The following is a 24,716-nucleotide window of genomic DNA, read 5'->3' on the forward strand; positions in this document are numbered from 1 at the left end:
GGGAAATCGTCTTACACATGAAGGGCAGTAGTGTTGTCCACTACGCTATACAAACTAGGATCATTCTGTTGTCCTACATGATGTTTCATCTATAGCAATTGTTACTGTTAGTACTTACGTGTGGGCACAGGCGTGGTGCCATGCCTCCAGAAGTGGTGGGGCAAAGGCAAAAAGTGGCTGGCTGAGTGATTGAATGCAATTAGGCCACTTAAGTAAATTTTCATCCTGCTTCTTTTGTATTTTTACTCAGGTTGCTTACTTTTACTTTATTTTATGCAAGTATCACTACTTTTACTTCGGTATTCATTTAGACTACCCACCTCTGAATATCTGATATCGCTTCAGTAGCTGCAGCCTGAGATAGCAGAATTTGTTAGCTAACATCTCTGAAAAACATCCGGCTGTTTTCATACCTACTGCATTTTCCAAAGACCCACCTCAGTTTGTTTTTTTGTGATATTAGGAGTTTTACTGCACCTGTTTGTGTTTCTCAGCTTTATGCAGTTTACAGAAATCGAAGGCTAATGTTTGCATTTGAAATATGAACCAAACTCCCAATATTTCCTCCTTTTATCACTCAAACTGTCTCATTTCATAGTTTGTAGGGGCCTTGTTTAGCACACATGCTAACTAGCTAAAAAGCTAACGGTTAGCTTAGCTTCACGCAGTGTTGGCAGTTCAGAAAGATGTCTGCTGTGTTTTATACACTAACATATAAATTTAGTGTTTCATTTGTCAATTTTAACCCGTGTTTAGAAGCTTTGTATGAATGTTAACCTAGCTAGCTAGCATGTTTGGTAAACGGTTAAAATAGGTGTTTAAACAACAAAAAAAAGGAACTTATTTTAGGATTACACTGCAGTTGAGACGCCTTCTGGAGTCGTCACACATGTCACCGGCGTCTTTATGAACGAACTGCCACACTGTCTGAACAAAAACACCCCGTTAGCACGATTTGCTTTCATTCCCATTTTGTGTAGCAAAGTTAGCATGTGTGCTAACGTTGGCCCAGTTAGCTCTGGGCTAAACTGGGCCAGAGTGCTGCACCTGGGAGTTGAAGAGAGAAACACTGTCATTCTTACACTTAATAACTGCACCTTACCTGCACTGCACTGCTGCTGTTAGAACAATACTGTTTACATCTATTACTGCACAGAACAACATTGTTTACTGTTTACATCTATTACTGCACAGAACATTGTTTACTGTTTACATCTGTTACTGCACAGAACAACATTGTTTACTGTTTACATCTATTACTGCACAGAACAACATTGTTTACTGTTTACATCTATTACTGCACAGAACAATATTGTTTACTGTTTACATCTATTACTGCACAGAACAACATTGTTTACTGTTTACATCTATTACTGCACAGAACAATATTGTTTACTGTTTACATCTGTTACTGCACAGAACAACATTGTTTACTGTTTACATCTATTACTGCACAGAACAATATTGTTTACTGTTTACATCTGTTACTGCACAGAACAACATTGTTTACTGTTTACATCTATTACTGCACAGAACAACATTGTTTACTGTTTACATCTATTACTGCACAGAACAATATTGTTTACTGTTTACATCTGTTACTGCACAGAACAACATTGTTTACTGTTTACATCTATTACTGCACAGAACAACATTGTTTACTGTTTACATCTGTTACTGCACAGAACAACATTGTTTACTGTTTACATCTATTACTGCACAGAACAACATTGTTTACTGTTTACATCTATTACTGCACAGAACATTGTTTACTGTTTACATCTATTACTGCACAGAACAACATTGTTTACTGTTTACATCTATTACTGCACAGAACATTGTTTACTGTTTACATCTATTACTGCACAGAACAACATTGTTTACTGTTTATGTCTATTAGTGCACAGAACAACATTGTTTACTGTTTACATCTATTACTGCACAGAACAATATTGTTTACTGTTTACATCTATTACTGCACAGAACATTGTTTACTGTTTACATCTATTACTGCACAGAACAACATTGTTTACTGTTTACATCTATTACTGCACAGAACATTGTTTACTGTTTACATCTATTACTGCACAGAACAATATTGTTTACTGTTTACATCTATTACTGCACAGAACAATATTGTTTACTGTTTACATCTATTACTGCACAGAACAATGTTGTTTACTGTTTACGTCTATTACTGCACAGAACAACATTGTTTACTGTTTACATCTATTACTGCACAGAACAATATTGTTTACTGTTTACATCTATTACTGCACAGAACAATATTGTTTACTGTTTACATCTGTTACTGCACAGAACAACATTGTTTACTGTTTACATCTATTACTGCACAGAACAACATTGTTTACTGTTTACATCTATTACTGCACAGAACATTGTTTACTGTTTACATCTATTACTGCACAGAACAACATTGTTTACTGTTTACATCTATTACTGCACAGAACAATATTGTTTACTGTTTACATCTATTACTGCACAGAACAACATTGTTTACTGTTTACATCTATTACTGCACAGAACAATATTGTTTACTGTTTACATCTATTACTGCACAGAACAACATTGTTTACTGTTTACATCTATTACTGCACAGAACATTGTTTACTGTTTACATCTATTACTGCACAGAACAACATTGTTTACTGTTTATGTCTATTAGTGCACAGAACAACATTGTTTACTGTTTACATCTATTACTGCACAGAACAATATTGTTTACTGTTTACATCTATTACTGCACAGAACAATATTGTTTACTGTTTATGTCTATTACTGCACAGAACATTGTTTACTGTTTACATCTATTACTGCACAGAACAACATTGTTTACTGTTTACATCTATTACTGCACAGAACATTGTTTACTGTTTACATCTATTACTGCACAGAACAACATTGTTTACTGTTTACATCTATTACTGCACAGAACATTGTTTACTGTTTACATCTATTACTGCACAGAACAACATTGTTTACTGTTTACATCTATTACTGCACAGAACAATATTGTTTACTGTTTACATCTATTACTGCACAGAACATTGTTTACTGTTTACATCTATTACTGCACAGAACAACATTGTTTACTGTTTATGTCTATTACTGCACAGAACATTGTTTACTGTTTACATCTATTACTGCACAGAACAACATTGTTTACTGTTTACATCTATTACTGCACAGAACATTGTTTACTGTTTACATCTATTACTGCACAGAACAACATTGTTTACTGTTTACATCTATTACTGCACAGAACATTGTTTACTGTTTACATCTATTACTGCACAGAACAACATTGTTTACTGTTTACATCTATTACTGCACAGAACATTGTTTACTGTTTACATCTATTACTGCACAGAACAACATTGTTTACTGTTTACATCTATTACTGCACAGAACAATATTGTTTACTGTTTACATCTGTTACTGCACAGAACAACATTGTTTACTGTTTACATCTATTACTGCACAGAACATTGTTTACTGTTTACATCTATTACTGCACAGAACAATATTGTTTACTGTTTACATCTATTACTGCACAGAACAACATTGTTTACTGTTTACATCTATTACTGCACAGAACAATATTGTTTACTGTTTACATCTGTTACTGCACAGAACAACATTGTTTACTGTTTACATCTATTACTGCACAGAACAACATCGTTTACTGTTTACATCTATTACTTGATGCACTTTATGAACAGCTGCTCTACATATTTGCACATTTGCACGTGTAACATTAATTTTATTTCAACTTTCATACTGTACATTTTTACTTTTACTTTTTACTGCTGTTTTTAGAGTTTTTCTTATAGTTTCTCTTGTTTATTCTCTTAAGATTGTATTTGGTGAATGGAGGAAGAGCAAAGTAAGAATTTCACTGTACAGTGTAACTGCCTGCTCTGCTGTGCGTATGACAATAAACTCTTGAATGAATCTCTGAATTATGTCATTGACAGTATTGGGAATTAAAAAACAAAGACGGTTCTTCTTTAGGACCTCCTGAAGTGGAGGCTGCAGACCCGCAGTACCGCGTTCTCAGCCCCGCAGTCTCAGCTCCGGGTATGATGCCACGTAAAGGTGAAGAGACTTGCCGTTTGTAAGACGGAGAGCATTATGTTTAAAAATCCCTCAGATACTATATGATTACAAAGTTTAGTACAGTGGCTCCATCCTGGACCGGAGATTTGCTTCAGCTCTAACCTGCTTCCAGGTTTTTGAGGCCTTCAGATCAGCTGCTACTCAGTGTGCCACGTTCTTGGCTGGAACGCAAAGGTGACCTGGCCTTTGCCGTTGCTGCACAGAGACTGTGGAACAGTCTACCTGTGGACATTAGGTCTGCATCCTCTACTGATGCTTTTAAATCTAGATTACAACTTGTTTTTATTGAGTAGCTTTTGTTTCTGTAAACTGATCGTTGCTGTATTTTTGTTTTGTTATACATTAGATGTTGTCCTATATTGTCCTTGTACATCACTTTGGGTTAAAGTGTGCATTATAAATAAATACTTACAGCCGCTTACGTAGTACATTTTGTCATAGACAGTTTAAATTTAATAAAACTAACAGAAGATTGTGATTTAACCCTTTGTAGTCGAATGGTTCATTCATACATGTGAAGTAGATTTTATTATGCATTTTTTGATTTCCTCAGGTAGTCTTATTTCTTCTTGTACTTCATGTTTGGCCCACAGAACTGCGGATCTGCAGCTCGATACTGCTGGCCCTGTATAAGTAAGTAAGTAATTAAGCGTAGTGTGTGGGGCGCTGCTGCTCTCTGTTTGTCCAGTAGGTGTCGCTGTGTGACGCTGCAGATCAGCCGGGGGAGCATCGGGAGACTTTCCATAAAACACGGAGCGTTTTCTCGCTGAATACTCGCCTCGTCCCGCGTTAGCGCTTTCGTTTTTTTGCCACAACGTAAACAAGTAATGGACTCGGACGAGGGTTATAATTATGAATTTGACGACGAGGAAGAGGAATGCAGCGAGGATAGCGGCGAGGAGGAAGCCGGGGATGACACGCTGGACCTGGGGGAGGTGGAGCTGGTGGAGCCGGTGGTGGCCGGAGGAGAGCGGGGCGAGTGCGGAGAGAATGGGGGCAGCAGCGGCGGAGGAGGCGGCGGCCTGGGGGGCCTCGGGGCCGGCCAGGACGAGGAGGATTACCGGTTCGAAGTGTTGACCACCGAGCAGATCCTCCAGCACATGGTGGAGTGCATACGGGAGGTCAACGAGGTGATCCAGGCGAGTTTCCGCGGAGTTCTCGGCGAGTTTCTGCCCCTGGCTGAAGTGGAAAACAGCCACAGGCCGATGCTGGAAGTCGGCTTCCTAATCACCAACTTCTTGCTCGAATTTTCCCGTTCCACCTTAAGTCTGCGCCAGTTACAGTCTGGCACCTCGAGCGCCCGAATGCAGCTGCCACGCCATTTAAGGTGGAACGGGAAAATTCCGAACGAGAAGCTAAACTGGCTTCAGCTTCGTAACACAAACAGAACCTTTATTTTTTTTTCGAAACACGTGCTGCCCCTTAATGTCACCGGCGACCTTAAACAAGTTCTCAAGCACTGAAATATGAACCAAACTGCGAACATTTCGCCCTGTTATCGCTCAAACTGTCGGATTTCATAGTTCACAGTGGCCCGGTTTAGCACACATGCTAACTAGCTGCGAAAAAGCTAACGGGTAGCTTAGCTTCAGACAGTTTTCGGCAGTTGAGAAATATAACTTCTGTGTGTGTTTTATGAATCTTAAACACGCTGTGGAAATCTGAGGAAAAATAACTTCGGTGTTTTATTTGTACATTTTTAATCCGCGTCCAAAAGCGCCGTGTGAACGTTAGCCTAGCCGGCTAGCATGTTTGCCAAGCGCGGCGTAAAATTGACGGAAAAAACACCAAAAAAAGTAACTTAACTCGGGATTATACCGTGTGTGAGACACTTTATGGAGCTGTCACACACACCACGGGTGTTTTATGAACTGCCACATTGTCTGAAGAGAGCTGCCCGGTTAGCTTCCATTTCCACTTCACGTAGCCAAGTTAGCGTGTGTGGTAACGCTGACCCAGTTAGCCCGTTAGCTGTGGGCTGAGCCGGGCCGGAGTGCCGGGCCGGAGTGAGTGTGCCGGGCCGGCGTGATGAAGAGAGAAACACGAGTATTTAATCATGTGTTTTAGGTCATTGACAACTTTGGGAATCCTTTTATCGCATGTCCAGCTGCATAAAAAAAGCTCTCTGAACTCGTTGAACTATTTGGACTTCTGCAATATTAATCAGAATCAGAACCAGAATCCTTTATTGATCCCAGGGGGAAGTTGTAGCTGTTACAGTTGCAGACATTTGTGTAAAAGAGTAATCATTTAAAACAAAGATAAAGAGAAATTTGCAATATGTACATGAGATTTAGGTTAAGATTCCCTTATTAGTCCCACAAACAGGGAAATTTCACCTCCGCATTCAACCCATCCGTGAAGTGAAACACCACATACACACTAGTGAGCACACACACACACACACACACACACACACACACACACACACACTAGGGGGCAGTGAGCAGTGAGCACACTTGCCCGGAGTTAGGTGTCTTGCTCAAGGACACCTCAGTCATGGACTGTCGGCGCTGGGGATCGAACCGGCGACCTTCCGGATGAGGCTGGTCCCCTAACCTCCAGCCCACGACTGCCCCACTTTATGAATAAATAAATATTAAATATGTGATAATAAATATTAAACATCCAGTATAAGGCAGTTCAAGATTATTGTATCTCTTGAGTTATTGTGCACAATTATTATTATTATTATTATTATTATTATTACACATATGATCAGTTGGGTATTGAGTAATGCACAGATGAACCACACTGAGGGAGGAGATATAGTTTGATGGCCACAGGTAAGAATGACTACCTGTGGCGCTCTGTGGTCCATTTCGGTAGATTGAATCTTACTGAATGAGCTCCTGTGTGTCTCGTAAACCGTTTAAGATACCTAATAATTTTATATCATAATCTAATAATGCCGTTGCTACATCTAACATTAACAAATGTTTGGAGTAATTGAGGTCACTAATGGAAAAAAGTTTGAAAATATTACTTAAGCTGTATTACTATCAGTATTATTATTATGCATTATTATCAGTCCATGACTGAGGTGTCCTTGAGCAAGACACCAACCCCCAATTGCTCCCTGGGCACAGTGGATAGGGCTGCCCACCGCTCTGGGCAAGTGTGCTCACTGCCCCCTAGTGTGTGTGTATTCACTAGTGTGTATGTGGTGTTTCACTTCATGGATGGGTTAAATGTGGAGGTGGAATTTCCCCGTTTGTGGGATTTAAAAAAAAAAAGAAAAAGTATCACTTGCATCTACATCCTGACCCTCACCTGTGGTCGAGCTGTGGGAAATGACCGAAAGGATGAGATCATGAATACAGGCGGCGGAATTGAGCCACTTCGCAGGGTGGCAGCTACACTCTATCCGATAGGGTGAGGAGCTCGGCCATCCGGGAGGAGCTCGGAGTAGAGCCGCCAATCCTCCGCATTGAGAGGAGCCAGCTGAGGTGGTTTGGGCATCTGATTCAGATGCCCCCCTGGACGCCTCCCGGTGGGAGTGTACCAGGTACGGCCTACCGGGGTAAGACCCCGAGGTCGTCCTAGGACCCGCTGGAGGGATTACATCTCCAAGTTGTTCTGGGAGCGGCTTGGGGTCCCTGGGAATGAGCTGGAGGAAGTTGCGGGGGGACAGGCTCATCTGGGATTCTCTGCTCTCCCAACTGCTACCGCGACCCAATCTGGATTAAGCGGTTAACGACAACGATGATGATGATGATGATGATGATGTATTACATCTTCCCAGATATCATCGCTGTCCAAAGAAAACAAACGTCTCATAAAAATAACAATAAAAATAAATAAATAAATAAAAATATCATTGCAGACAGTAAAAAAAAAAACATTTATCTTTTAATGTAAGTTGGAGTAAAGAGGTTTTGTTCCAAGTCATTTCAGAGCACTTCTGTTGGTTGATTCATCATGAAGTCTTTACACGATGTGAAGGACGACTCGGCGTTCAGATCATGTAGCAGACATCTTCAAAAGTGGAGATGCATGGTTTTCTTTGGACAGCGACGGTATGTAGGTTAGTATCAATCGGTTTCATGCATTCTGCGCTCCAGCTCAGCGATGTAGACAAGTGACGTTTAATTAAATCAAAGTTTAATTTGCTACACCACGTCTAAATGTCTAGATCACTGGACGTTCAAATGTATCTCATAATTTGTGTATGTAGAAATCAACATCTTATTTCCTTCTTTGTTTATCTTTCACGAGAGGGACCTTCTAGAAGGACATGCATGCAGAAACATTCCTGAGATAAATGCAGGATCGCTCAGAAACAGTCAGGGTTGGTGAAGGAGGCAGTGAGGGTCTATCTCAGCAGGTATCTCACTACGTCACAATAGACATTTTAGCTGCTCTCCAGAATCACTAGTGAACCTACACGTCTTCTGTGTTGATGGTGGAAATGGTGGTGAATTTGAATATTTATTGATTGATTGATTGAGTTTTTTGAGAGAGTGGGTGGTGTAAAAGAAAAACGAGGGAAACGTTTCTGGATTTCATGCGATCGTCATTGATTTAGAGCGCTGAAGGACATGGTAGATAAACTTAACGTCACGTAGATTAGCGTGGCGGGAGTTGGGTGGAGATTGGGGGTGGGGGGGTGGTCTTTTTGTTACACCCCTAGCCTCTATGGCCTTGAATTTGTTTTAAAAGTACCTTTTTGGCTGCAGGCGTGTTGTAAATTGATCATAAAACAGCGTCTCAGACATCTGGCAGTGCATCCATAACCGTTCCATATAACAACTGTGTGTGCAGGAACTTTTGGAGGCATTAAGCTCTTCAGATGTCCAGCGTTGATCCGCGGCTGCTTAAGCTGGAATTTTGGTGCGTCCCGGTTTGAAAGCCTTAGCGTAGTTCAGTAGTCCGGTATCTGTAAGCATTAGTATTAAATAAATGACTGTAATCAGACTGTTGTGTAGCTCGGTGACGACTCTGGAGCTGCGAGGCAAGAGGAGTGCTGCTGATTGTAGGGTTGAATGATTTGGGCGTAATATCTAATAGTGATTTTTCTGACCGATAATGTGATAAAAATGTGATTATCTTCAGTCAGTTGAGGTCCAGGCTGGCAGTTCAGTTCAAATGAAAATGAGCTTTCGGAGCACAGCAGTGTCTTCTCTGCCAAAGCCTTCACCCCACAGCATGGCTAGTGGATTGAGTTCATATGGGACGCTGCTCAACTAAATAAACAGGACTCCAAATCCTAATAAACAGACCTCCCCTTGACTGTGACTGGTCCTAGTCGATGTTTTACAGGGCTGGACTGTGTGGCATTATTTATTATGATAAATTCACTCACAGTATGTCACCGTATGCTTTTCTGAGTATATTGTGGATATAATCAGTACTTATCTTCAGTGTGGGATCGCTTCCCAACTGGATGTTGATTTCTAAAAGAGTTTAGTTGGATTTAGCGTAGTACAGTGTGTGAGATCGATAAATTCATGGTTTTATCAAAACGTGTGCGTATATATTTTTATTTATATGTTTTTATATTGTGACCTGTTTGGAACAGAGCAATACGGAGCCCGGCTGGTGACATCCTGTGTAAATAAAACGACAGTGTGTGGCTTAGTGGGCTTTTAGTGGTGCTGAGACTGTCCTTTTAAGAATATTTACAGCAGCTTGTTTCGCGATAGTTTACTTAAGACGAGTTGTCTTAGTTCTGACGTTGTTTGAAGTGCACTGCCAGCTTAATTCGTCTACAGGCGGTTCACAAGCTCCGCTTTGTTAGTGACCCACTTAAAATTTAACACACATTTCACACATTTCAATAAAAAAAGATTCGTCTTTGGGGCATAGCTGATCGTCTGCGAACTTTTCTCCACAGAGGCCACTGTCTGTTTTTTGTATTGCGATATCATGAGGTCATGATGCATTGTCTAACCCCTATCTAACTGAAATGAGTACAGAACTTTTTGTAAGAACTAATGTAAGTTTGTAAGACGTTATATGTTGTATCTTCTCTGTGCTGGTAGAGACGTGTGTCCAGAAGGGGCTTTACAACACCGCTTGTATGGTTGTGACTTCATATCTTAACATCTCTCTGTTCAGTCATTTGATAATTCTCCGTACAGAGGACGTCCCCAGGAACGGATTTCTTTACTTTAGAGGAGCTGCTTAGGAGTAATAGGAAGTGGGTGTAAACAAACTGGCAGATGTGAAGATTATGCTGCTTTGGTTGAGCTTTGTGTTGTTTAGGCTTTATGCTGTTTTCAAGTGTTTCCATTCTTTGGCCCACACGTTGCGTTATGTACACTCACCAGCCACTTTATTAGGTTCAGCTGCTTGTTAACACACATGGCTGATCAGCCAATCACACGGCCGCAATTCAATGCATTCAGGCATGTAGAGGTGGTCAAGACAACTTGCTGAAGTGCAGACCGAGCATCAGAACGGGGGAAGAAAGGGGATTTAAGGGACTTTGAACGTGGCGTGGTCGTTGGTGCCAGACGGGCTGGTCTGAGTGTTTCAGAAACTGCTGATCTGCTGGGATTTTCACACACAACCATCTCTAGGGTTCACAGAGAACGGTCCGAAAAAGAGGAAACATCCAGTGAGCGGTCAGTTGTGTGGACGAAAATGCCTTGTTGATGTGAGAGGTCAGAGGAGAATGGGCAGACTGGTTCCAGATGATAGAAAGACAACAGGAACTCAAACAACCAACCAGAATCTCTGAGGAACGTTTCCAACACCTTGTTGAAGGTGTGGCACGAAGAATTAAGACAGTTCTGAAGGCAAAAGGGGGTCCAGCCTTTTACTAGCAAGGTGTACCTAATAAATTGGCCGGTTAGCGTGTATTACAGTGTACGTCGACTAATCTAAGCTCCATAAAACAGGTTTTGAATTTTAGAAAATGTCATGAAATGAAAAAAGTCTGCAGAAGGCTTTTAAATTGAAATTATTTTTATGGGGAGTTAAAGAACATTGAGCAAGCAGTCGGAGTTGAACTGAGCCAAACGGTGAGGAGGCTGGGGTGACCTGGTGTTGCAGCGTAAAACTAAATAACATTTTGTGGACAGTGGTGGTCTGAAGTATTGATAAACTGGGTCATAGAGAACTGTTCATCGGTTTTATTCTGTGCAAACCTGGCTACTTGCTCACTGTAATGTGGTAATGCCAGCCAGGTAGCCAGTGAACAGAGGTGGACGAAGTACAGAAACCATGTACTGGAGTTAAAGTCGAGACCCCCAAGGTAAAATATTCCTCCAGTAAAAGTAGAAGTTCCTCCCTTTAGACCTCCACTGGAGTAAAAGTACTGAAGTATTTCCCTTCAAATGTACTTAAGTATAAAGTAAAAGTACTAAAAGAGTAATTCTGGCTCTGATGTCCTGTTATCATTTTTATAACCAGACTGGCTTCATGAACTCATTTCAGGTGAAAGTCCTCCAGCGTCTCTCTTGGTAAACCAGTCTTTTAATAGAACGTCATTAATTAGTGACGCTGACGTCTATTAAAATGATCAGAAGCACAAAACACTGAAGGTAAACAGTTTCCATCAGGGAGAACCGAGTGGCTCTGAAATCACTTTTTACACACAAGCAAAGTTTCAGTTTCAGATTTATTTACAACTTAGTTCCAAGTTTAAGTTGAATAAAAACTGGCTTTAAACTCAGGATCACAGATGAGCTCCTTTACTATGTTGATCTGTAGGCGTCTGTTCATAAACATAAACCAGCCCAAACTCATTTGCTATAAAATGAAATGGTGTTTGTAGAAATTCAGAAAAAAGCCGCGTCAGTCTCGACTGCATATGTGGACATATTTCTATATTGAGCTCTATTTACACAAAGTTAGGTTAGTTCATCATTTATGTTGAACAGACTCTCCCAAAGTTTTACGCTGCTGCGCTGACGTTGAACCGCGTGCTGCACTGGGTCGGTATGACCAACAGGTCAAAACCAGCTCTAAACAAAGTGACCGCTGGGCCCTGATTGGTGCTCATGTTACGTTTTTATACACACAGAAACCAAAAGGAACGACAGATTTCTCAAAATGTAGGAGGAAAAAGTCGGATATTAGACTCTGAAATGTAGTGGAGTGAAAGGAAAAAGTCGCCCAGAACGGAGAAACTTAAGTAAAGTACATGAAAAAAAACTACTTAAGCACAGAAACGAATTACATTTACTCAGTTACTGTCCACCACTGCCAGTGAGGGCCGGTTACCGTTCAGCATGGTTTATCTTTGTTTGTTTAAAGCAAAACAATATAATGAATGAAACGGGCAGGACTGGCTTCCTGAGCTTGATCTTCAATGGCTGGACAGCAAAGACAAGAAGCTAACTTGGGTTTCTCTTGACCCGGTCCTGGGGGTGGGGAAAGGGTTTGGTTCTGACCTGCCGCTGCTGAGAGAACATCGTAGAGGGAACGCTGTAAACTGCAGCAGAGTGTGGCAGTCTGAAAGGTACAGATAGTATATAAGAAGCTAAATAGAGTTTAATGCCTGTAAAAGCTCCATTACAGGTAGTTATTACATGGAATGATTATGAATACAATGCCTGATGTCAGACGTTGTTTCATGATTGATTTACTATACGATTTCTGCCTAAAGTGCGTTTTTAAAATTAATGATAGAGCGGTTCAGGAAGGGTGTTGTGAGCCAAAAACTAGTAGGCAGCTTCTTAAAAACTTCACTCTTAAACAGAAAAGAACATTCTCAGGTGGTTTAACTGTTCAGTAGTCCTCTCTAGTCCTCTGCCAGCCCCCCAGCATGAGTCATCACATTTTATGTAATGCCATCGGGTTACTTGTATTCTGAAATCGTCGATGACTGACATCGCCCTGTAGCCCAGGTCTAACTGACACTGCAGTTTACTGCAAGTCTATGCATGATCCGTCATGTCCGGGATACCAGCTCATAGCCTAATATAGCACATCTGAGCAACATAGTGTGTTTATCTGTGTTTATCATGTAATTTTCTTGGTTGATTCTCTAACACGCCTCAGCTACCGCCACCTACCTTGGACTAGCTGCCCACCCTTCACTGATATTTTCATAGAGTCCTGGCTATTACTACTACTAATACTGCTGCTATTAATATTAGTACTATAATCACTTGTAGGTAGTCTGACCAGAGGAGGATGGGTCCCCCTCTGGAGAGCCTGGTTCCTCCCAAGGTTTCTTCCTCAGCTCTGAGGGAGGTTCTCCTTGCCACTGTTGCCCCTGGCTTGCCCACTGGGGGGGGGGGTTTACATTCTTGTTAAAACTTTGCCTTTTCTGGAATTCTGTGAAGCTGCTTTGTGTTGTGACACCATCCGTTGTAAAAGGCGCTACAAATAAATTTGATTAGATTTGCTTTAACGCAGTGTCCGAATAGGCCTGTCTGGGCCAATCGGAGACGAGGAGTGCTGTTTGTTCCGCCCCCTCCTTTTTGATTTAACACGCACTGTGATTGAGTATCATCGTGCTGTCATAAACATTTGATCAAGAAGACAGAAGATTACATCAGCCTTGCATTACTCTCTCTGTTTCGTCTGTTTTTTAGAACCCGGCGACGATAACCAGAATACTCCTCAGTCACTTCAACTGGGACAAAGAGAAGCTTATGGAGAGGCAAGTCTTCGATCAGAATCACCAGAAAGATTTGCACCATCTTATTGAGTAAAGTACACTCTTAAAAAAGATGGTATCTTTAGATCTTTAAGGGATCTTTAGTAAAGAAAGTACTTCTATATAGAACCGTAAACACTTAAAGAGCCCTTTGCATGATTAAAATTCTTATTTATTTATTTATTTATTTATTTATTTATTTTTGCATGGTAAAATGGTAGAATGTGTTGTGCATCTGCTTTTATGGTGTCATGCATGAAACAATTTTCGAAAAGGCTCCATTTGAAGAACCATTTTACCATGCAAAGAACCCAAAGAAAAGAACCCAAAGAACCATCTTTTTTTTTTTAATTGTGTATCTTATATTTTAACATCCTTCTGACGTTCTGTCGGTTTTGAAGAGATGTTTCTTTTAGCTGCTGTTCTGTTTTCGTCTCTTCAGGTACTTTGATGGAAATCTTGATAAGTTGTTCTCAGAGTGCCATGTCATTAACCCCAGCAAGAAGGCGAGGACGCGTCCCATGAGTACACGTTCCTCCAATCAGGACATGCACTGCCAGATCTGCTACCTGAACTACCCGCACTCGGTCAGTAACTCTCAGACGGCACGGCTGCTGGCGCAGCTTTAAGGAGACGCTTGTGGGCAGGCTGATCATGTAGAAAAAAAATTATGACTGGTTTTGCTCAATTAAAGCTCACAAAGGTCATTATAAGTCAACTTCAGATGAAAAAGATAAAGTATGGCCATTTAAACTTCAGATGCATTTTCTCGGTTGTACTGCGTATCTGAATCTATATATACTGTACTGAGCAAGGTTCACTTTCCAGCCAAAGTGGAGTGGGTGGTGATACCATACAAGCTCTCACTGCCTGCTGTGACTCAGTGCTTTTCTCCTGCAGTACTTCACAGGGCTGGAGTGTGGGCACAAGTTCTGCATGCAGTGCTGGGGGGACTACCTGACTACCAAAATCATTGAGGAGGGAATGGGTCAAGTAAGTCTCAGCTGTGGTGTTTACTTATATTAAAATGTTTAAAATGTAAATTCTAGCAGGCGTGTAGCCAAAAGTATTTCAGCTGGGTGACTGGGTAAGGCCCAGAGGTTTAATTGGAGTAGCAAGCTATTAGGGGAGAAGTGTGAGGCAACACTATGCGAAAATATTTGGCTGAGTAACAAGCTGGCCTGCAGTAGCATTGGCAGGAACTTGTACTCAGCACTGTATTCAGCTCAGATGAAATCTAGGCTGCGTCATCAAACACACACATGTACACAGCTATGGAAAGTATTTGGCTTAAGTCTAAAGAATCTTGATCTAAAGAGCCCTTTCACAGTGCACAGCATTCTTTAATCATATGAGTTCTTTTCAGTGCCCATGGCTCTATATAGAACCGTTTTTCCTTACTAAAGAACCCTTGAGGAACCATTTGTTTACATTGTATGAAGTAATCTTCAGCAGTGCTGCTCTGTGTGCTGGGCAGATTGTTAATGTGGTTGGTGTAGTGTGGTTGGTAACACCTCTGCCTTCTACACTGTAGACTAGGGTTCAATCCCCCGCCTGGGCAAACACCCTACACTGTACCAATAAGAGTCCTTGGGCAAGACTCCTAACACCGCCTTGGCCTGCCTGTGTAAAATGATCAAATTGTAAGTCGCTCTGGATAAGAGCGTCAGCCAAATGCCATAAATGTAAATGTAATGTGGTCATAAATCTAAGAAGATTAATGCAATAATAGCACATTTCACTCTTTCACGTTGGGTAAAACCGATCACATGAAGTGGCAGAACTTTTCTGTGGTGATTGCTTGAGTGAAGATAACTGACTATCTCACTTTCCTGAGCTGGGGTGGCCAGAAGGGTGGCCACGCTTCATGGGAGGGTGGCATAGCCCACCTCAAGCCGCCCCTTGGATAAGCCCCTGCATCGTCATTAAGCTATTCTTTGATCATAATAATAGTGTATCTTAGATAAACTAATGTGGCTGTGTTGTCTATGAAAATAAGTCGGGTCAGTATCGGCCGACACAAAGTTAAATTGCTTGGATCGGACATCCCTACACTAATAAAACTATAAAATTTGTCAGTACTCCTATATTGCTTGTTTTTTTTAATTATTAAATATAATTGTTTTTTTCCCCCAGACCATCTCTTGCCCTGCTTACAGCTGTGATATTTTGGTAGATGACAACACTGTAATGTAAGTAATCTGTTTGTTAGTAGTGTTTTTTGTATATGAATTTAATTTGCTTAAAGCTGCACTATGTATGATTTGGAGCCCCCTCTGGTGGAAAAGTGCAATTACACAAAGTGTGTAAGAGTATTCAAAGAGAACTCAGACAAAACTTGGTGAAGGACGCGTCTTTGGAAGATATGAGTGAATTATCTACAGTTGTCATCAAATCTTCATCAGTATTATGCTGATTTTGCATGTGAGGACTGGCTGGACCCTCTTTTTGAGCCGGTTTGTGTGATGTTAAGCTTTCCTGGGTGTATTTTGCTACCTTTGTGTTTAAGCTCACAGATCCATTCCTTACTGGAGTGTGTAAGTTTTGCGCGTCTGTGGAATCTGCAGAAAATATAACACACTTATAATGTAATAAATGAAAAAAACCACAAAGTAAGTTCTAGTTTAATAAAAACCCATTAAAGAGTGGAATTCTCCTGAAAAACAACTTGAATAAGTGCAAACGGGTCTTACAAAAGCACTGGGAGAAAAACTGGAGATTACACGTTTTTTCCAAGTAACCATATAAATGTATTAGCATCTTTATTGTCGGGTCTATAGGGGCACTAGTATCTTTACTGATCCCTCAGAAGATTTGTTGAGCTCTAGGCAGGTAAGTGCTGAGCAAACCAAAAACCAGTGAAGACGTCTGGTTTTAATGGTGTAGCCTCGTTTTGCTTGGACTATTGAAAGTTAGCCACAAGTTGTGGAGAAATCATTCAGCACTCGACTTTTCTGTTGATGTCCCAAGAATCGAATGCATTTTCTCTAATGTTTCTGTGGCAAGTGTGATCGCGCTCCTTTTAATTAAATGTGTGCTGCCGTCTCCGTGGGTCTCTAAGGCTTAACACATAAACATGGTGTGAAAAAGACCTGACCAGACACCTCTGACTTTTAAATGGTTATTCTTTACAACTCGCAGCAGGAGACACTGACCGGATTTTAGCCTTTTTTCTTTCCTACTCGCTCTGTAATGATACTTCTTTCAATTTTAACTAAAAAATCCTACATGATGCAGCTTTAGGTTGTGCAGGACATTGACTACGTTGTTTGTTCCCTGCAGGCGGCTGATCACTGATTCAAAAGTGAAGCTGAAGTACCAGCATTTAATCACAAATAGTTTTGTAGAGGTAAGAACGTTCACCATATTTTCTTCTTTAGTCTCCGGTAACACTGGTCTCTGAAAATGGGAGAAGAATAACAGCAGAAAGTGACCACACGTCCATTTATTTGGTCATTAAAACAGTTAAACAACTGTCTTTTCAGGCCAGTGATTAAGACAATCACTCATGTTTGTGTTTCCACTGCATCGAACTGCACAAGGTTCAGGTCCTTCCTGAGCTGAATAAGCGCAGATGGAAAAATACAAAAATATGTTTTCATTTTTCTCTTGGGTGATGATTGAGGATGGTTGTTTTAGGCTGTGTAGGAATGTCTCCCAGTGTCTTGGACGGATCATTTTTCTCTCCTGCAGTGTAATAGACTGTTGAAATGGTGTCCAGCTCCTGACTGCCATCATGTGATTAAGGTCCAGTATCCAGATGCCAAACCAGTGCGCTGTAAATGCGGCAGACAGTTCTGGTAAGACTTGTGCCTCAGTAGGAGTGATGAAACCCTGGTACCTAGATCAGGGAACTGACCGTGATCATGCAGTAGCTGTTGCTTTTAAAGGGCTCATATCTTACATTTTCCTTATTTTATTTCCTCTCGAGATCCACTTGGGACGTTTATGTTGTTTTATAATTCGTTTTACAAGACCAGTTTCCAAGTTTGCTTCATTCATATACACATATATGTGAATATTGGCTGTTTTTTGTGCTATGCTGACTGATTGAGTGTTGCTTTGTCCATTTAGCTTCAACTGTGGAGAAAATTGGCACGACCCAGTGAAGTGCAAGGTGTGTTAGTCCTTGTCTTTAAATAACAACACTATAAATAGTAGTGTTTTAAACTAAAAGAATGTCCGTCTATTCACAGCAGATATTTCTTTGCTTTTTCTAGTGGTTGAGAAAGTGGATTAAGAAATGTGACGATGACAGTGAAACATCTAACTGGATTGCAGCAAATACCAAGGCAAGACAACATCTGCATCATTTTTAAGTGTTTTTTTTAAATATTTATTTGTATTGTAGTCTACACGTCACCTCTCTGTGTCTTCACAGGTTTGTGTACTGAAATTTAAGAGAATAAATCCATACGCAGCTGTGTTTTGACGCACATGTCTGTCTGGTGTCCCTTGTGTCCACAGGAGTGTCCCAAATGTCATGTGACTATTGAAAAGGATGGTGGCTGTAACCACATGGTGTGCCGTAATCAGAACTGTAAGGCAGAGTTCTGCTGGGTTTGTCTAGGCCCGTGGGAGCCGCACGGCTCGGCCTGGTAAGTGCTGTCCACACGTACGGCTATTACTGCTAGGGTTACGTTACTGTATGTGGATGTTTTTCTTGGGATCCATATATACAAAAACACTTTCTTAAACTGCAGGCTTATTGTTCAGGTGTTAGTCTTGTGGCTTATTAATCAGTTATTACTGTGAGTTTTTCAGCAGCTACTAGGAAATTTTTGAGTGCCGATTTCTCTGCAGCGTTGAAATTTTATCGTTGTAAGTATGAAATCAACCACAGTTACTTATTACAATTAATAGTCAGCAAAAATGTTGTGATTGTTACAGCCCTGGTTGAAAGCAGTGTGTAGTGCATCCAGGCAGATTAAAGTGGGCGGGGAGGGGAGGGGCTTATGTAGTAGACACACCCACTCTCAACTGATGGGGGTTTTTCTCTGGGGAGCTTATACATTTTTAGGGTGTGACTTTTGGGACTTATTTTGTGAGCGAAAGTAGATTTGAATTGGAAAGAAAATCATATAAAATCTGAAAAGAGTGAAGAACAGAAGTCTGGAAGTTGGTGAGTTATCTGGGGGGTGATGCACAAAAACCAATGTTGTGTTTTTCAGGTACAACTGCAATCGCTACAATGAAGATGATGCAAAAGCAGCCAGAGACGCCCAGGAGGTATTTAGAAGAAATAAAGCTTAGCCATATTATTTCAGACGCATGTCTTTTTCACTTAAGGTGTTGAGCTAAATATTAGTTCAGAATGATCTCTTGTAATGTAGAGTGGCTGAAATAAGAACCTTATAAGCCATTTTTAAAAAAAGAAATTTAGCTTTATTGTATTGTACCATGTATAAACTGCACTGTCCTCTAGTTTGAATGTGTGTGCACATTTCGTGGTAAGAGGTCTAATAGAATGGGTACTTTTAGGTTATTTAATGTTCCATCAACAGACATTAAGATAATTTCCCCATTCTCCTTGTTCAAGCATTCTTTAATAAAGAAAAAGTTTCTATGTAGGACCATTGATGGAAAATGTGCATGATTGTGCTGTACATGGTTCTGTATAGAATCTTTTTAAAAGCTTTCTTTAAAGCACCCAGAAGGGTTCTTCTGTTATAAGCTTGACATCATAACAGTAGAACCCTTTTGATTGCTATATGTAACCATTTCAACAGCACATTTTCCTTCAATCTTAATAACTTAATAACCGTTTCATGATGCAAAGAACCCTTGAATCGATAAGGTTTTTTGTGTTCTTCACTAAAGAACCCTTAACCATCTTTTTGGAGATGCAGTGTTTACATATTGTGCATCACAGCTAACGTCGTTTTATGCGTCTTCCATCTGGATTGTAACCTGATGAGATTTTATCCAAGTGCATACGTAATTGGTATTCAAATATATCTCTGGTTAATGAGAGAATATGCAAATGAGCTCATATACAGCAACCAGTTGTCAGCAGTGTTTCTTTTTTTTTCTAATTCTGTTTAAGAAGCTGGAGGCCGCTTTGAAAATATTTCATAGGGTTAATTTTCTGCTTTACAGTGATATTTACGACAGTATGACTTTAGAGTAATTGGCCTCCTGCATCTTCGTCATCACGGTCATGAATTCTAAGCATTGTAATGGGACAGTGAATAAAGAAAATCTGAAAACTACCTTAATATGGATGTTAAAATGAGAGAAGTCTGCATCAGAGACGTTATAAACAAGATAGGTGTCTATGTTTGTAACGCTGCTGTTGCTGTTACATGGATTGTAATCCCAGGTTCCTGTGTATGTTTGGTGCAGCGGTCCCGCGCAGCACTCCAGCGCTATCTCTTCTACTGCAACCGCTACATGAACCACATGCAGAGCCTGCGCTTTGAGCACAAGCTGTATGCACAGGTCAAGCAGAAGATGGAGGAGATGCAGCAGCACAACATGTCGTGGATCGAAGTGCAGTTCCTGAAGAAGGCCGTGGACGTGCTGTGTCAGTGCCGCTCCACGCTCATGTTCACCTATGTCTTCGCCTTCTACCTCAAGAAGAACAACCAGTCCATCATCTTCGAGGTTCGTGTCTGTGCTGAGATTCTTTTAGAAGAATCTGGAGACACACTGGTTTTACCGCGTTTGTGGAGCATTTGTGTGTGGAACTGTGAAGCTTTTGTAAATAAGTGCCACCTTTTGTCCTTCAGAACAATCAGGCTGACCTGGAGAACGCCACGGAGGTGCTGTCAGGATATCTGGAGCGAGACATCTCCCAGGATTCGTTGCAAGACATCAAACAGAAAGTCCAGGACAAGTATAGGTGAGGAGTAAGCAGAACCACATGTGCACTTGTGTTCTAGTGTTTGTGGATAACGGTTCAGCCTGTTGTGGTCCGTTAACATTGACTCCACTCATTTTCGTGTGCAAACAAAATATTAAGCTAGAAACAATATAATAAATACGATAAATTAAACAGACAGACACAGTAAACAGACAGGACAGTGCAGCACCGACACAGCGCTCACTTCTGGACATGAGGTCGTGGAATAAGGTACAGAGATGTAAACAGATCTGTGAGTCACGCGGTCAGATGACGGACATAAACACAGCAGATACCAGTGGTGGACAGTAACTAAGTAAATGTAATTCATTACTGTACTTAAGTAGTTTTTTCATGTATATGTACTTAAGTATTTCAATTTTGGGCGACTTTTTACTTTCACTCCACTACATTTCAAAGTCAAGTATCTCACTTTTTACTCCACTACACTGAGAAATCTGTAGTTTCTTTTGGTTTATGTGTGTATAAAAACGTAACATGTCAAAACGAAAGAAGCGCAAAGCCAGAGCACCAATCAGGGCCCAGCGGTCACTTTGTTTAGAGCTGGTTTTGACCTGTTGGTCATACCGACCCAGTGCAGCACGCGGTTCAACGTCAGCGCAGCAGCGTAAAACTTTGGGAGAGTCTGTTCAACATAAATGATGAACTAACCTAACTTTGTGTAAATAGAGCTCAATATAGAAATATGTCCACATATGCAGTCGAGACTGACGCGGCTTTTTTCTGAATTTCTACAAACACCATTTCATTTTATAGTAAATGAGTTTGGGCTGGTTTATGTTTATGAACAGACGCCTACAGATCAACATAGTAAAGGAGCTCATCTGTGATCCTGAGTTTAAAGCCAGTTTTTATTCAACTTAAACTTGGAACTAAGTTGTAAATAAATCTGAAACTGAAACTTTGCTTGTGTGTAAAAAGTGATTTCAGAGCCACTCGGTTCTCCCTGATGGAAACTGTTTACCTTCAGTGTTTTGTGCTTCTGATCATTTTAATAGACGTCAGCGTCACTAATTAATGACGTTCTATTAAAAGACTGGTTTACCAAGAGAGACGCTGGAGGACTTTCACCTGAAATGAGTTCATGAAGCCAGTCTGGTTATAAAAATGATAACAGGACATCAGAGCCAGAATTACTCTTTTAGTACTTTTACTTTCTACTTAAGTACATTTGAAGGAAATACTTTAGTACTTTTACTCAAGTGGAGGTCTAAAGGGAGGAACTTCTACTTTTACTGGAGTAATATTTTACCTTGGGGGTCTCGACTTTAACTCCAGTACATGATTTGTGTACTTCGTCCACGGCTGGCAGTTACTGAGGTAGAAAAACCAGAGTAAAACAGTGAAAACCGAGTAGCAGCAATGATCCAGAGAGTGCAAGTAGATGATTAACTACACAAAATAAAGAGGTTACGACGGCCCTAATACACATGTAAATTTAACAGTTATTTATTGAGCATCACAGATTTCGGGGTCCTGGAATAACATGCAGGGCAGTCGCAGTAGGTTACTAATCTGGCGAATTGCTTTCTGTTCGTCTCTGCAGATACTGTGAGAGTCGACGGCGAGTGCTGCTGCAACATGTGCACGAGGGCTATGAGAAGGACTTATGGGAGTACATAGAGGACTGAGAAGGACTCCTCTAACCATAAACTCTCTGCAAGGAAAAGACTCTCCAGCGGTTCAGAGAGCGCTGTGGTGTCCCCTCACAGCTCCGCTCTCGGCCGTCTCCACAGATCCTCTCCATGTCGCCCCCTCTTCTCCATAGCTGTTCATTTCTGTCTGTTTGTTTGTTTTTACTGAGAATTTAAGTTAATTTTATTCTAATAAAAGGTAGACTATTAAATTAAATTAACCCCCCCCCCAATGTCAGTATTGCGGTTTGCGGCAGAGTTGATTGTGAGCACAGCGAGGAAATGTATTCTTCCCTTCTACTGTGGTTTTTGTGGAGAATTCATCAATAGTCTGTTTTTATTATTCATTTTTCTTTTTTTTTTTTTTAACGATTCATTTGAGACGGGCTTAAGCGTAGCTTTACATGTCAGAGCCACGTGCAGTTTGTGTTGGGAATGCTCGTATGCGTGGCTTGCTTCTTGTTTTCTTCAAGGGCCTTTAGGGAAGGAGGCGTGTATTTCAAGCTATATATAATGTACGTGCATGGAAGACGGCGAGGGACGTTTCTTTTCTTCCACAGAAATATTTATTCTTTACAGATATTCAGGAATGTGTTTGAGACCCGGTGTGGCGGGGGGGGGCTTCAGCTTCACATACGTAGGGTTTGTTTTTGTTTTCAGTTAAAACTCGGATGCTAGAGGACATTAAATCGAAGAGAGGGGGCGAAACATCAGAAGAAATGGTCAGCAGAACCAGTAGCTTTAACTTAAAATCGTCCACTGCTGCTCCGCGTTGTAAGTCGACGGCAGCAGATCCGCTCTGTAGGTGAAAGTATAGATGGCGTTGGAAGTGTCCGCTTTCATTTTAACCAGCTGGCCAACCTTGATTTACTCACTGAACTGAACATCCACGACACCCAGCCTCTCCTTCCCAAAACAGCTGTGACGTGGTGGGTAACACAGGACTAGTTGTTTTTGAGAGCAAACATGAGTGATATTCACTCAGTCAAAGGACGGTTTGCGCGTTTCTGCAGCTTTTACTTTTTTCCTTTGCTCTTTTTTTTTTTAAGAATATGCACCTGAACCTTTTTGAGCGTTCGAGGAGATGCGCATTGAAAGCTACACTCGCCAGCCGGGTGGTGACTGGTTCTACTAATGCTGGTTACCAAAGCATTATGAGGATTAAAGGGGAACTTCAGTGGATTTCTACCTGATCTGTGATTCGAGCAGCTGAACTGTAGGGTCATTTACCACAGACAGTAGTTCCAGTATGTTTCCCTCAACTTGGGAACGAGCAGAAATCCTGTTGGCTCGAAATGCATTGATCATGTAAGCCAATGGGCAGATGATTCTGTTGTGAGTTTCAAATCGGCGCTTCTGTTATTTCACTAAGCGCAGGGAGATTATTGTTCTGGGGACTCGACTGCTGCTTGCTTTGTTAAACGGAGGTCAGGATGGTTCCTTTAAATGAGTGAAAGCTTGTGTGGTGGAGCCAAGCTGCTTCTCATTGGTTGGAAGTCGGCCTGTGAGGCTGTTGCAGAGCAATGCTAACAACACTAATGTACAGGAAGGACGCGGACCACAGGTTCGGCGCGTATGACGAGATCTTGTTTTGGTGCAGATTTATCCACGTTTTACTTTATGCGTGTTTGCCAGACTTTACATTTTAGAAGGTTTTTATTTGTATTAATCATTTCATAAACATCTGTTTGAATAGTCGCTAATTTTGACCAGTGCATCAGACGCCTGCGTATGTATCTGAGCCTGGTCTGTGTGGTAGTTTGACCGAGGTTCACTAACCGTCGTTGCCACACTCACGGCTTTCTGGATAATGTGTTGCCTGGAGTGAGCATAGTCATGTGTGTTGTCCCACAAACCCTCATTGCGAGAAGCCTGAAGGATCCAGTGTTGGCTGTGCTGGGAGATTTCTTCACCAAAGCGTGGATACAGAAACAAAGGACAACGAATACGGCCTCCGATCAGAGACGTGTTCATGGCTTTCATGTGTTATAACCATTCTTACAAACAGAACAATGTCCTATTTAAATAAATCTCATTCAAAAGTACTGAGTTTTTTTTTTTGTTTTTAATGTTTAAGACAGTACAGATGTTTTCTTAAAGTGGAATTCCACCCATTTTTCACATTTACTGCATAATTCAACGGTTAAGATGTAAAGAGAGTCGGTCGGGGCGGTTTGGTGTGAAACGCTCCGTTCTAGAGAAACTTAGTCAGAACTGCTCACAGTGGTGGTGAATGGAACCAGACGTCCACCTCTAAAAACTCCCTCACAGAAAGTTCCTACATGAAATGGTTATGAATTCACTGAGACACTGTTTAACGATAATTTTGAATGTTTTTATGTAAAATGTAAATACATTCATGGAGGAGGGATACGTTTAGGACGTTGTGAGGCAGAACAGTCCCCAAAGAAAATGTTCAGATTTCCCTTTTTTTTTTTCTTTCTTTTTTTTTTTAACCATCATTAAGATTAAATATTAAACCCAGACGACACGTGTAGGTTCACTGGTGGTTTGGGTTTGT

At 41.0% G+C, this 24,716-nt stretch overlaps 1 protein-coding gene across 3 annotated transcripts; it reads left to right on the forward strand.

The window, feature by feature from the left end:
• The first annotated feature begins 4,834 nt into the window (after window positions 1-4,834).
• Window positions 4,835-24,240, forward strand: arih1l (ariadne homolog, ubiquitin-conjugating enzyme E2 binding protein, 1 like). 3 transcript variants are annotated; one of them, XM_017718156.2, is made up of 16 exons: window positions 7,989-8,167; window positions 8,361-8,467; window positions 13,632-13,699; window positions 14,139-14,283; window positions 14,597-14,689; window positions 15,833-15,888; window positions 16,979-17,045; window positions 17,390-17,496; window positions 17,771-17,813; window positions 17,917-17,988; window positions 18,164-18,294; window positions 18,500-18,517; window positions 18,868-18,925; window positions 20,042-20,302; window positions 20,428-20,540; window positions 22,108-24,240. In XM_017718156.2, the coding sequence occupies exons 2-16, from the start codon at window positions 8,405-8,407 to the stop codon at window positions 22,190-22,192; spliced, it is 1,380 nt and encodes a 459-aa protein (XP_017573645.1). In that variant the 5' UTR covers window positions 7,989-8,167; window positions 8,361-8,404; the 3' UTR covers window positions 22,193-24,240. The 3 variants fall into 3 exon arrangements, with proteins under 3 accessions (XP_017573642.1, XP_017573644.1, XP_017573645.1); XM_017718153.2 differs by lacking the exons at window positions 7,989-8,167; window positions 8,361-8,467 and adding an exon at window positions 4,835-5,279; XM_017718155.2 differs by lacking the exons at window positions 7,989-8,167; window positions 8,361-8,467; window positions 18,500-18,517 and adding an exon at window positions 4,836-5,279.
• Window positions 24,241-24,716: the final 476 nt, after the last annotated feature.

Source organism: Pygocentrus nattereri, chromosome 15, assembly GCF_015220715.1.
Source record: "Pygocentrus nattereri isolate fPygNat1 chromosome 15, fPygNat1.pri, whole genome shotgun sequence".
Taxonomy (NCBI): Eukaryota; Metazoa; Chordata; class Actinopteri; order Characiformes; family Serrasalmidae; genus Pygocentrus; species Pygocentrus nattereri.

Bases quoted from the DNA above. Each gene is read 5' to 3' on its own strand.
- arih1l (XM_017718153.2), top strand. From the start codon at position 4,968: ATGGACTCGGACGAGGGTTATAATTATGAATTTGACGACGAGGAAGAG. The intron at 17,989-18,163 runs GCAAGACAACAT...TTGTGTCCACAG, and splicing joins GGATTGCAGCAAATACCAAG to GAGTGTCCCAAATGTCATGT. The intron at 18,926-20,041 runs GTATTTAGAAGA...TGTTTGGTGCAG, and splicing joins CAGCCAGAGACGCCCAGGAG to CGGTCCCGCGCAGCACTCCA.